The sequence below is a fragment of the Polyodon spathula genome, chromosome 40 (genome assembly GCF_017654505.1).
Source record: "Polyodon spathula isolate WHYD16114869_AA chromosome 40, ASM1765450v1, whole genome shotgun sequence".
Taxonomy (NCBI): Eukaryota; Metazoa; Chordata; class Actinopteri; order Acipenseriformes; family Polyodontidae; genus Polyodon; species Polyodon spathula.
In genome coordinates, this window is record NC_054573.1 from 2,985,981 (window position 1) to 2,998,218 (window position 12,238).

Below are 12,238 nucleotides of genomic sequence, written 5' to 3' on the forward strand. Positions count from 1 at the left end.
CCGGTTACTGATTTTACACTTTTTCATTTTCTGTGCTGTATATATTTATTTATACATCATATTACAATAACTGTATATGTACATCAAAGCACTTGGTCATGTTTTATTTTGTATATGCTTGTGTTAGTCTGGTGGGACGTTAAAACAGTACTGGACAAACAATTCCTGACCGTGCTTTAGTAAAACACAAAAGACAACACGCAGCACACATGCAGCAGGACTACAGACAGCATCACTCTGATTCCCACTCATCATTAACTACTAAACACTGCATTTAGAAATATTACAAGGACCTTAATTAATATTTAAGAAAGACTTCTAGTGGAAACGTGTGTCATGAAAGTTACACTGAATTTATCTCCGAGTTGCAAAGGTTTTGATCCTGAGTGAAGATTAAAAATAAGAATAATTCAACCCCAATAAGAATAAAAGAAAAAGAAGGATGCAATGTGTTTTAAGCTTGATTTGAGCTCCATGCCTGCCAGCTGCTCTTGACACTAACAGACACCGGGGTCAACGCCACTCACCAATCCAAACTCCTTTTAAAATCGCTGCCATTCCTAAAAGATCTCGCTCTCCCCCTCCCTCCCTGTCTCTCCGTTTGACTAGAAGCAAAGACATTGAGAAAGACTTCTAATGGAAACGCTTGTCATTGAATTTATTAAGTTTCTCTTAGCGTTTCTATAGATCTGTACACAGCATTCTGCACACAGAACAACAGAGACTAAAAAAAACCAACTAGCACAGACAGTTCTGAGCAATAGCTGTGTTTACTTGTGAAAATGTTTCATATTTACACGACAAGGAACAGGCAAGCTGATAGGCTGAGCCTGACTGAACAGGAAAGGGTTACAGCAACAAAGTCTCTGAAATGGACAAGAACAGAAATCACACTAACAACCCTGCTCCAGCCAGCATTCCCAGTCTCTCACCCAGCGTTCCCAGTCTATCTGCCCAGGGTGCCCAGTCTCTCACCCAGCGTTCCCCGTCTCTCACCCAGTGTTCCCAGTCTAGCCCTCCCCCCAGCATTCCCAGTCTGCACAGCTCAGCTCTTTTCTCCTCTCCGGTGGTGCTGGTTCGGTCCAATGTATCTCAGCGGGCTGTACTTTGGTTTCTCGATCACCTCTGAGCCCAGGAAGGATTGAAGGACCTGGGGAACTCGCACACTGCCGTCCTGAGAGGGAGAGGGTGGAGGGAGGGAGAGAGAGAGAGAGGGTAAGGGAGAGGGATTTAGACAGGGGGAGGGAGAGAGTCAAGTCTTGGCTATGCTTCAGGTCAGTCTCTTGTCCACTCTCTCTCTCTCTTGCCTACCTTGTTCTGATTCGACTCCAGTATAGCGATGAGAGTCCTGGGTACAGCGCAGGCAGTTCCATTCACCTGCAAAGCAAAGAAACATTTCAAACGCGTCACATTTTTCAACTGTTGTCAGTTTTTCGTGAAGTATATGGGGAAAACTACAAAGCGATGTGTAATTAAGAACCTAAGACAGAACATCAAGCAATTCTTTTAGCCTGTCTGCATATGACATGCCTTTTAAAACCAGAAATAATTCTGGTCGCTCTTCTTAGCGCTCTTTCTAGAGCAGCAATATCCTTTTTGTAATCAGAACTGAACACAGTATTCTAGATGAGGTCTTACTATTGACTTTACTAATTGTACAGTTTTAACATTACTTCCCTTGATTTCAATTCAACACTTTTGTTTCGATATGTTAACGTGAGATTATTCAGCAGGTTTCATTCGAGTTCAGGAAGCACAAAGTGTTCGTTCCACAGAGGGGTGCTGCAATGCGTCTGGCCCGGCTGCTGCAGTTCAGACTCACCGTGTGTGCATACTTGAGCCGCTCGTTGTCTCCGTGGTACATGATATTCAGCCTGCGGCTCTGATAATCTGTGCAGTTCGAAGCGCTTGAGATCTGACAGAGGAGAGGAGAGGAGAGAGAAGTGAGGAGGAGAAGGAGGAGAGAAGGTAATAAAGCTCATTACACCACAGCCAGGTCATACAAAACCAGCACACTGATTGATTTACTTATTAACACCCTCGCTCACCTCTCCGAACTTGCCCCTGCCTGGCATCCAGGCCTCAATATCAAGCTTCCTGTAGGCAGGCAGCCCCAGCTCTTGGGTGGGCATGTCCAGCACTCTGCAACACAAGAGCTCAGTGTGAGAGCAGGGATGGGGCTGGGGGATGGGGGTGTGGTGTGTGGTTTGGGGTCGGGGTCAGGGTAACGATGGAAGTCTCAAACTGCGCTGACCTGCAGTGCATCCCAAGCTCAGAGAAGATCTCCTTCTGAATGGAGACAAACTCTGCCAGCAGCTCTGCGCTTTCCTGACCGCTCTCGTCAGCCGTGACGCCAAACATCTCCACCTGAGAGAGAGAGTGAGAGACAACACACACATCTCCACCTGAGAGAGAAAGACAGCACACACATCTCCACCTGAGAGACACGACTCAATACAACACACACATCTCCACCTGAGAGAGAGAGAGACAACACACACATCTCCACCTGAGAGACACAACACACACATCTCCACCTGAGAGACACGACTCAACACAACACACACATCTCCACCTGAGAGAGAGAGAGACAACACACACATCTCCACCTGAGAGAGAGAGAGACAACACACACATCTCCACCTGAGAGACACGACTCAACGCAACACACACATCTCCACCTGAGAGACACAACACACACATCTCCACCTGAAGGAGACACAACACACACATCTCCACCTGAAGGAGACACAACACAACACACACATCTCCACCTGAGAGACACACAACACACACATCTCCACCTGAGAGACACGACTCAATACAACACAACAACACCCACACCCCCCTCCACCCGAGACCCACACAGACACGGCTTGCTGCAGCCCCGCGCACACACCTTGTTGAAGTGGTGCACCCTGTACAGGCCCCAAGCTTCCCGTCCAGTGTCTGTCTCAGCTCTGTAGCAGGTACTGGAGCACACTGTCCTGAGAGAGAAGCGGGGAGGGGGGGGGGGGGGGGGGGCAACAGGGAGAGTGATGAGGGGGATCAATCACGATACTTACACAGATTTCTTACATTTAAATCAATCACTCTCAACAGCAGTCATTTGAAGACAAGACAGTGAACCACCAGCGATGCTACCAAATAACTACAAGAAACTCTGCTGTATAGAACCCTGCTATACAGAAACCCTGCTGTACAGAAACCCTGCTGTACAGAAACCCTGCTGTACAGAAACCCTGCTGTACAGAAACCCTGCTGTATAGAAACCCTGCTGTACAGAAACCCTGCTGTACAGAAGTAAAGAATCGCTAAATTACTGAAGGACTGCAGTTACCTGACCGGCAAGTCCTTGATGTTCACTGCGTGGTCCATAAAATATCCTGAAAACAGAAATAAATCAACATCACAAATCCGAGAAACCCTAACAGCTCTGCCAGCCTATCTCCCACAAGATCAGCTGAGGAATCCAACCCCAGATCCTCTCTCCCATACAACCAGCTCATCTACAAGGGTGTGGTGCCTGCCTTCGATCGTGTTGAGCGTGCGTTTCATTCTCTTTGTGTGACAGAGCCTCTCTCTCCCCTCTCCCTGTACCTCAGTTTTATATCAGTTACTCTGTGCTGTGCTGGGGGTCTCTTATAATGTGTTCCTACGTGTTTAATGGCTGCCTCTGATCATATTGATGGACTTTCTAATGACTAGCACACTGTGCTGCTGTTCTATTGTGAAGCCAGGGCCGGGCTGACTTGATTTCAGCTCCAGCGACGCCCGGCTGTCCTGCTCAGCGCTGTCCGTGTTGGAGAGCGCTCCTCTGGGTACCTGCAATGCCAACCTCCCCCGTGCCGGCCAGGTTGAGATCAGGGAACCTGGAGGAGTCGAGCGCATAGACCTGGGAGGAATGAGAGTGGGGCTGCATCCCACAGCCTTCCTACAGAGAGAGAGGAGAACCGGGCTTCAGAGCAGAGCAAACACAAGCCAACCCAACCCCATCCCACAGCCTTCCCACACAGACAGAGAGGAGAACCGGGCTTCAGACCAGAGCAAACACAAGCCAACCCCAACCCCATCCCACAGCCTTCCCACACAGAGTGAGAGAGCCCTGCAGTGACTGTGTGTACAGCTGCCCCATGTTCAGTTTCCTATCTATCTAACACACACTGTTTTAAAATGTCTACAAATAACAACAACACCTTTGAAATTCAAGGTACTTACAAACACAGCTCCCCTGAGCATGTCTGGGACTGCCATTGGAATAAAACCCTGAGAGACAGAGAGGGAGAGACAGTTCAGAATCAAAGAGACACAGCACAGACATTTTCTCCTCAGTGTCTCGGGGTGTGGGGGGACGGGGTCTCGGGGCTGGACAGACCCTACCTTTCTGAGCAGCTTGTCCAGTACGAAGCTCTGCAGGGCGTACTGCAGCTGAGCACCGGCCCCCCGCAGGTAATAGGACCTGTGACCTGAAACATGAGCCAGGCGCCTGGGGAGAGGAGAGAAGAGAGAGGGAGAGGAGAGAGAGGCAGAGAGGAGAGGGAGAGGAGAGAGGAGAGGCAGAGGAGAGAGGGGGAGGAGAAAGGGAAGAGAGGTGCATGGTTAGAGACAGCACTCTTGAGATCCCTCCATTCCCTTATTCACAATTCACAGCTAAACCCTGTCAGCAGTCAGCGTCAGGTCAGTTCAAACTCAAAATCAAAATCCAATTCCTTCTCTATCCTTCTCTACAAACAAGCAGAAGGTCTGCCAATGGAAGCAAGCGAGCGATCGAGATGAACAGCCATTAAAAGGTGCAGCATGATGCCCTGGGCGCCCTCTAGTGGTGCGCAATGTGTTTGTTGGTTTGTAATAAGCTCACTGAATCTGCCTGTGGGTCAGTGCTTGATAAACACAAAAAGCTCCTGAAAAATTTACAAAAAAACAGAACTGAATGCATACAATGACGAGGTTTAAACCAGCTAACGAGCCGAGGAACTATCAGGGAGGGTGCAGCCCAGGGCTGAGAGCCGAGGAGGGACTGGGAGGGAGGGAAGCAGTGTGGCTCTAGTGGAGCTGAGGAGGGACTGGGAGGGAGGGAAGCAGTGTGGCTCTAGTGGAGCTGAGGAGGGACTGGGAGGGAGGGAAGCAGTGTGGCTCTAGTGGTGCTGAGGAGGGACTGGGAGGGAGGGAAGCAGTGTGGCTCTAGTGGTTAGGAGCTGAGGGGAGGGAGGGAAGTAGTGTGGCTCTAGTGGCTAGAGCTGAGAAGGGGCTGGGAGGCAGTGTGGCTCTAGTGGTTTTACCGAGAGGTAATGTGATTTTCTGGCTACCCTTCCAGTGATAATAACTCACCTTTGTCTGATTATATCCAGGTCCTCTCCAATTTCCAAATGGCCCTTAATCTTAAAGTCGAAATCTAAAAAAACAGAACAAGAGTAATGTAGAACTGGCTGTCGTACGTTCCCCCTGCACAGCGCAGCGCCCAGCATGCTTGCTTCAATTCAGAGCAGGCAGACCCCACCGGTACTGCAGCCCGCAGTGACAGCACAGTACCACGGGATTCGGTATAATTTAGCCCTTGGCTTTTGTTTCCTCCTTACCGGCCTTCTGTCCGAATGTCTCGACCAGCCGTGCCTGACTCTCGTCTCCGATTGGCTGAAATGGAAAAGAGGGGCGGGGCTCTGGTTAAATTGTCAATGCCCTCGGCCAATCATAATTAAAAAAATAACAATAATAATATTAATAACTATATGAACATGTGTGTGGGTGCTGTGTCTCTGTGTCTCTCACAGTGCAGGGGTGTGTGTGTGTGTGTGTGGTTGTGCAGTCTCTGTGTCTCTGTGTCTCTCACAGTGCAGGTGTGTGTGTGTGTGTGTGGTTGTGCAGTCTCTGTGTCTCTGTGTCTCTCACAGTGCAGGGGTGTGTGTGTGTGTGTGGTTGTGGTTGTGCAGTCTCTGTGTCTCTCACAGTGCAGGGGTGTGTGTGTGTGTGTGTGTGGTTGTGCAGTCTCTGTGTCTCTGTGTCTCTCACAGTGCAGGGGTGTGTGTGTGTGTGTGTGGTTGTGCAGTCTCTGTGTCTCTGTGTCTCTCACAGTGCAGGGGTGTGTGTGTGTGTGTGGTTGTGCAGTCTCTGTGTCTCTGTGTCTCTCACAGTGCAGGGGTGTGTGTGTGTGTGTGGTTGTGCAGTCTCTGTGTCTCTGTGTCTCTCACAGTGCAGGGGTGTGTGTGTGTGTGTGTGGTTGTGCAGTCTCTGTGTCTCTGTGTCTCTCACAGTGCAGGGGTGTGTGTGTGTGTGTGTGGTTGTGCAGTCTCTGTGTCTCTGTGTGTGTCACAGTGCAGGGGTGTGTGTGTGTGTGTGTTGTGCAGTGTGTGTCTCTGTGTCTCTCACAGTGCAGGGGTGTGTGTGTGTGTGTGTGTTGTGCAGTTCTGTGTCTCTGTGTCTCTCACAGTGCAGGGGTGTGTGTGTGTGTGTGTGTGTGGTTGTGCAGTCTGTGTGTGTGTGTGCAGGGGTGTGTGTGTGTGTGTGGTTGTGCAGTCTCTGTGTCTCTGTGTCTCTCACAGTGCAGGGGTGTGTGTGTGTGTGTGGTTGTGCAGTCTCTGTGTCTCTGTGTCTCTCACAGTGCAGGGGTGTGTGTGTGTGTGTGTGGTTGTGCAGTCTCTGTGTCTCTGTGTCTCTCACAGTGCAGGGGTGTGTGTGTGTGTGTGTGGTTGTGCAGTCTGTGTGTCTCTGTGTCTCTCACAGTGCAGGGGTGTGTGTGTGTGTGTGTGGTTGTGCAGTCTCTGTGTCTCTGTGTCTCTCACAGTGCAGGGGTGTGTGTGTGTGTGTGGTTGTGCAGTCTCTGTGTCTCTGTGTCTCTCACAGTGCAGGGGTGTGTGTGTGTGTGTGTGTTGTGTTGTGTCAGTCTCGTCAGAGACACACAGTCAGTCTCACAGTGTCAGAGACACAGAGACACAGGTGTGTCACGTCCCCCACACAAACACACACAGTCTCTGTGTCTCTGTGTCTCACAAAGGAGAACGAGGGGGGGTGTGTGTGTGTGTGTGTGTGGTTGTGCAGTCTCTGTGTCTCTGTGTCTCTCACAGTGCAGGGGTGTGTGGTGTGTGTGTGTGGTTGTGTGTGTACAGTCTCTGTGTGTACAGTCTCTGTGTCTCTGTGTCTCTCACAGTGTGGGGGTGGGTACGGTTGGGCAGTCTCTGTGTCTCTCACAGTGTGGGGGTGGGTACGGTTGGGCAGTCTCTGTGTCTCTCACAGTGTGGGGGTGGGTACGGTTGGGCAGTCTCTGTGTCTCTCACAGTGTGGGGGTGGGTACGGTTGGGCAGTCTCTGTGTCTCTCACAGTGTGGGGGTGGGTACGGTTGGGCAGTCTCTGTGTCTCTCACAGTGTGGGGGTGGGTACGGTTGGGCAGTCTCTGTGTCTCTCACAGTGTGGGGGTGGGTACGGTTGGGCAGTCTCAGTGCCCGTGTGTAGAAGCTCTCGTCCAGCTCTCTCTCTCGGGGGTGCAGGTCATTCAAACGCTGCCGAATTGACCTCCCCTCCGTCCGCAAGACCTGGTACTCCAGGAGCTGGGAAGAGGAGAGAGAAGGGAGAGGAGAGGGAGGAGAAGGGAGAGGAGAGAGAAGGGAGAGATGCCCTCCGTTACTTCTCATTTTGCATAGCGAGCGTTTTGTAAACAGTCCCGCACTACCACCTGGTGGATCTCAGAGCACACTGCAGCTTGATCCCAGATTATACAACAGACTAAACTGCAAACGCCACACAGCTTTAAAACAGACATTAAAACAACACTCACTGTCGGGAGAAGCTTTTTGTCATGACGCTCCTGAAACATAAAAAAAAAAAAAGATATTCTATAAATATACATCTATTTGTACTAACATCTGCAATGCTGCACCACTTAAAAGACTCTAGACAGATCATTTCGATTGGACAGAGAATTGGGATGAGACTCTACAGCAGTCTCTCAAAGTCACGTTGGATAAAAGCGTCTGCTAAACGACTCCTTCGTTAAAAGGAAAGGGGACCCGCGTTCACTCGCTTTCCGAGTACCCTCAGACTCTTGGAAAACGCCTCATTATCATCTATACTCCCAGCAGTACAGGGATGGAATCGGACTCCCACTGCATAGCACTTTGATCCAGTCCTGGTTTCACTATGAGTTTAATAATAGGACACACCTGATCTAGACACACTGGGGGCTGATCAAGCTGGTAGTAAAGCCTGGAGTGGATCACACTGCTGTGCAACAGGAGTCTGATTCCCATCCCTGCAGAATTATTATTATTATTATTATTATTATTATTATTATTATTATTGATTTGCCAGACACCTTTATCCAAGGTGACTTGCAGCTGGTACAGGATTACAATGCAAGATTCATATTGAAACACAGCTCTGGAATACAGTATGAACTAGGATACAACAAGTTCGGATTACAGCCAGTTATGTCTGCAGTGACAGATCAGCAGGGCAACAGTTTAAGGATAGCGCGTCAGCTGAGGATCCCATGACGTGGTGCTGAGGTCAGGGGAGTCCAGAGCAGAGCAGGAGGGGCGGATCAGAGATCTATAAGCGCAGGATAAACAGGGGGGTCTTGAGGAGGGGTGGAAGGCAGCGAGGGACGGGGCTTTGATGCTCCAGGCAACGCCTTCGTTCCACTCCGCACTCACCACAAGAGCCTTCACTCGCTCACTGACATCTTGCTTCTGCAGCTCCAGCCGGGCGATATCGGACTGTACTGACTGGAGCTCCTGCCACAAGGACACCTACCGGAGAGATGGGGGGGAGGGGGGGGGCGAGAGAGATTTTATGTTATTTCTGGCTGCCTTCTCCTGCCAGGACTCCCTTGATAATGGTTAAACACATACACTTGAGAGAGAGGGAGAGATGGGGAGAGAGATGGGGGAGGAGGAGGGAGAGATGGGGGGAGGAGGATAAATTGAATAATTTCCTGATCTGTAGTTTTGCACAGTTAAATCACACACAAGCACAGCGATGGCTACAGTCTAACTAAACCGTGGGTATAGATTTCGTATTCTCGCAAATAGAAAAGTGATATACAGTACTGTATTGTGCGTGTTTATCAGACAGCGGTTCTGTTAAGAGTACGTGCTCGGGTAATCAAGCACGTCGATAATAACACAATGAAAAGTAACTCCCGTACTATTTCCAGCACGTCCTGCTTCCCCAGCTCCCCTTTTCGGAGCTCCACGTTTCTGATCACCTCCTCCGTACGTCTGCACACATACTGCATGTCCAAATCGGGTCTGTCGCTGTATCCCTCCCGGGCATGCTGGTACAGGCTGCTCCGGGAGCTGTAAACCCGCCCGGGTGTGCGCACCCCGATCGTGCGCCGAGGAGATCCCGAAAGCACCCCGTTACCGTGACCGCCCGTTTTAAAAGCGAGGGTGACAGGTCGCAAACACCGCAACAGACTCGCCGGAGAAGCCATCTTGACCGAGAGAAATGGGCGTTGAACGGGAGCCGGCCAATGAGAGCGCACGGTTCACGCTACGTCACGGAGAAGGTCGGCGGATTGGGGTTCTCGGTTTCCAAACGACTCTGAACCCCAAAAAAGTTATTTGAAATAAACGTATAGCCTTTTTTTCTGAACTAGTTGAAAAAGGGGTTTGTAAACTTGATTTAAATTAATAGCAATGCTAAACAAATCTTGAAAACTCGAACTGTGTAGAGCAGTACTAGCATTTGCGATTATCATAGTTATTAAAATAACCTTTTATCAAGACTGCGTTTGGAAATGCATTGTGTGCTGTAGGCGTGCTTACTAAAAAAACAAAAAAAACAAAGCCGATGCGGTATTAAAACGACATTCTTGCAAAATGCGTGTTTCCCGCACGTCTCACAGCATTCACCTTGCATTGCGATTCACTGGTTTGGACAGCTACAGCAGAAATGACTTTTGTTTTTAAGAGGACATGCGTTTGAACCAATTTTTTATTTAATGTAAAGCCATTTTTTTTAAGTCTATGTTTTAAGAAAGATTCATTAATTGTTATCCTACTAACAAGATCCTGATATACTGCAGCATTGACGCGCCTGACCACGCTAATTTGCAGATTTGGAAATTCCTAATTGTGGGAAACATCGCCACCTCGTGGTAAAGCAAGAACTACAACATTGTTTTACTTTTTTTTTGCAAAAGCACCGTGCTTTGCAGTAACGGTGTCATGCTGTTCGACCCCCCAGTGAATGCGCTGCATGAAATAATTTAATATTTTTCAGCAATGACTGATTGGCTTCAATATCACTCAGCTCTTCGCTTTTTCTTCTTTCTATTTATTTATTTTTAAATGGTGTTGTTTCTTGTTTTTGTTACAATACTTCCCGTCCTGGGATCCACCTGGCTTTCGTGGCCAGCCTGGGAGCAGGGGAGGGAGGTCAGAGCTTGGAAGCTAATCTGAAGCACAGGGAATAAGGCGGCCACAGGCGGTATAAACTTTATTTAACTCCAGTGTGGAGATTGAAAAATCACAGCAGGGGACCGGTCACACAGGTAGTCATGCATCTTACCCCTAATGAAGACATAAGCCGATGTCTGCCCCCGCAAGTGAGCCGGCTTTTTCTGTACAGCGGTATCGGCGCTATCCTTCAGCGCAAGGGGGTCCCGGCATTTCGAGTCCCACCCTCCGCCTAGGAAAAACCCTTTGGTTCACCACAGTCGCACATTTCTGAATAGCGAAGACTTATTTTTTTTATCGTTGTTTTCTGCTCGTGAAGCTGTAGTAACGTGCTTTACGAGGTCTGCTGAAAGGACGTCTGCAGAACCCAACATATAAATAACTGCAAACAGTATATTTCTATAGTTTGTCGCCTGCCAAGATTTAAAACAGAAACTGTATTCTAGATGTAAATAATCTTACTACAGTACATGTGCATAATTAGGAATTCTAATCTTTTTTATTTTATTTTTAATGTCAGTGGTATTCCTCTCATTGTGACCCCCCCTGGATTCACAGTCAGCCAGCACAGTGTTTCACGTGAATGGCTGGCCTGTCTATTAATTTGATATTCTGGTACACACGAAGAAGCGCAGGGCTCTGCTTAATCACATGACCGCTATTTTACAGACAATAACAAAACGAGGATGCACAGAACAGGACTTTTAAAAGCGACATTCTTCTGAAGCTCAGGTGTACGAATTTGAAAGTTGGGTGTTAAATTGCATTACACAAGCCTGTGGATAACATCCACAGATTCACCAATCCATGCACCTTGCTGTCTGTAATTAATTGCATTCGCATTAGGGTAGTGTCCGGTCGGACTTATGCTTAAAAGAAAAAAAACAAAAACTTAGTCAAGTAAATAGTAAATTCACCTTGTTGAAAGATGTGTACCGATAAAACAGAAGTAAAGATTCTGGGCTGTCAGATGCAATGAAGCATACATTTATCTGATCTCTTCTTTGGGGGCTACGCCTGAAATCGGGGATGAAATTAGAGATTTAGGTGTGATCTTTGACCCAGATCTTTCTTTTGAGCGCACATTAGAAATGTTACTAAATTATATATTTTTTTCATCTACGAAAGATCTCCAAATTGACAGAGACTGATGCATGCTTCGTATCTTCTAGGATTACTGTAACGCCCTATTCTCTGGTACGCGTAGTCATGTTATTTCCCATCTGCAACCTGTACAAAACGCTGCTGCTAAAGTTAACAGGGGCTAAGAGACAAGAACACATTACCCCTGTGCTGGAATCTCTGCACTGGCTTCCTGCCTGGTTTAGGAGCAATCTTTCACTTTAGACTTTAAATAAGACCTATCTTACTTGAATGATCTTTGAACCCCATATGTTCCGAGACGTTCCCTCGGATCGCAGGATGCCTGGCTACTTATTGTTCCTATAATTAAAAAGTAAACAGGCAGTAGAGCATTCAGCTATAAAGCCCCTACATTATGGATTGACCTGCCTAGTTCTGCAAGGGAAGCCCCTGCTGCTGCTTTTAAAACAAGACTGAAAACCCAACATCAGAATGAAGTTCTGACTCAGTCTCGTCGTTTTACTATTGGACCGTTTCATTGATTGAATTCTGATGTTTGTTTTTTTTTTATTGCTCACTGTTACGTTCAATGTTTTGCAGTGTTTCTATCCACGAAAGGGCCTTCTTATAATTCAAGACTGATGGATTCTATTTAGAAAAAAAAAAAAAAAAAAACATTTGCAAAACAAACCAAAGTTGAGACCACAGGAGAATCAAAAAAAAAAAAAAAACGCATAGAAACAAAAGCAGATTATTACTTTTTT

The 12,238-nt window shown here is 48.0% G+C and overlaps 1 protein-coding gene across 1 annotated transcript; it reads right to left on the bottom strand.

Annotated features, from left to right (window-relative positions):
- Positions 1–26: 26 nt before the first annotated feature.
- Positions 27–9,452, bottom strand: sars2 (seryl-tRNA synthetase 2, mitochondrial). Its single transcript, XM_041236308.1, has 16 exons — positions 9,137–9,452; positions 8,643–8,738; positions 7,766–7,795; positions 7,398–7,538; positions 5,577–5,631; positions 5,329–5,392; positions 4,381–4,486; positions 4,219–4,266; positions 3,826–3,934; positions 3,341–3,386; positions 2,900–2,987; positions 2,255–2,367; positions 2,049–2,142; positions 1,823–1,915; positions 1,312–1,377; positions 27–1,174 (listed from the first exon to the last, which is right to left on the bottom strand). Exons 1-16 carry the CDS (start codon positions 9,422–9,424, stop codon positions 1,046–1,048), a joined length of 1,566 nt encoding a protein of 521 aa, XP_041092242.1. The 5' UTR covers positions 9,425–9,452; the 3' UTR covers positions 27–1,045.
- Positions 9,453–12,238: the final 2,786 nt, after the last annotated feature.

Excerpts from the sequence above, each read along its gene's own strand:
- sars2 (XM_041236308.1), bottom strand. The coding sequence starts at position 9,424 with ATGGCTTCTCCGGCGAGTCTGTTGCGGTGTTTGCGACCTGTCACCCTC. Across the intron at positions 3,935-4,218 it reads TGCTCAGGGGAGCTGTGTTT|GAAGGCTGTGGGATGCAGCC; the intron begins GTAAGTACCTTG and ends CTCTCTCTGTAG. Across the intron at positions 2,143-2,254 it reads GAGCTTGGGATGCACTGCAG|AGTGCTGGACATGCCCACCC; the intron begins GTCAGCGCAGTT and ends CTTGTGTTGCAG.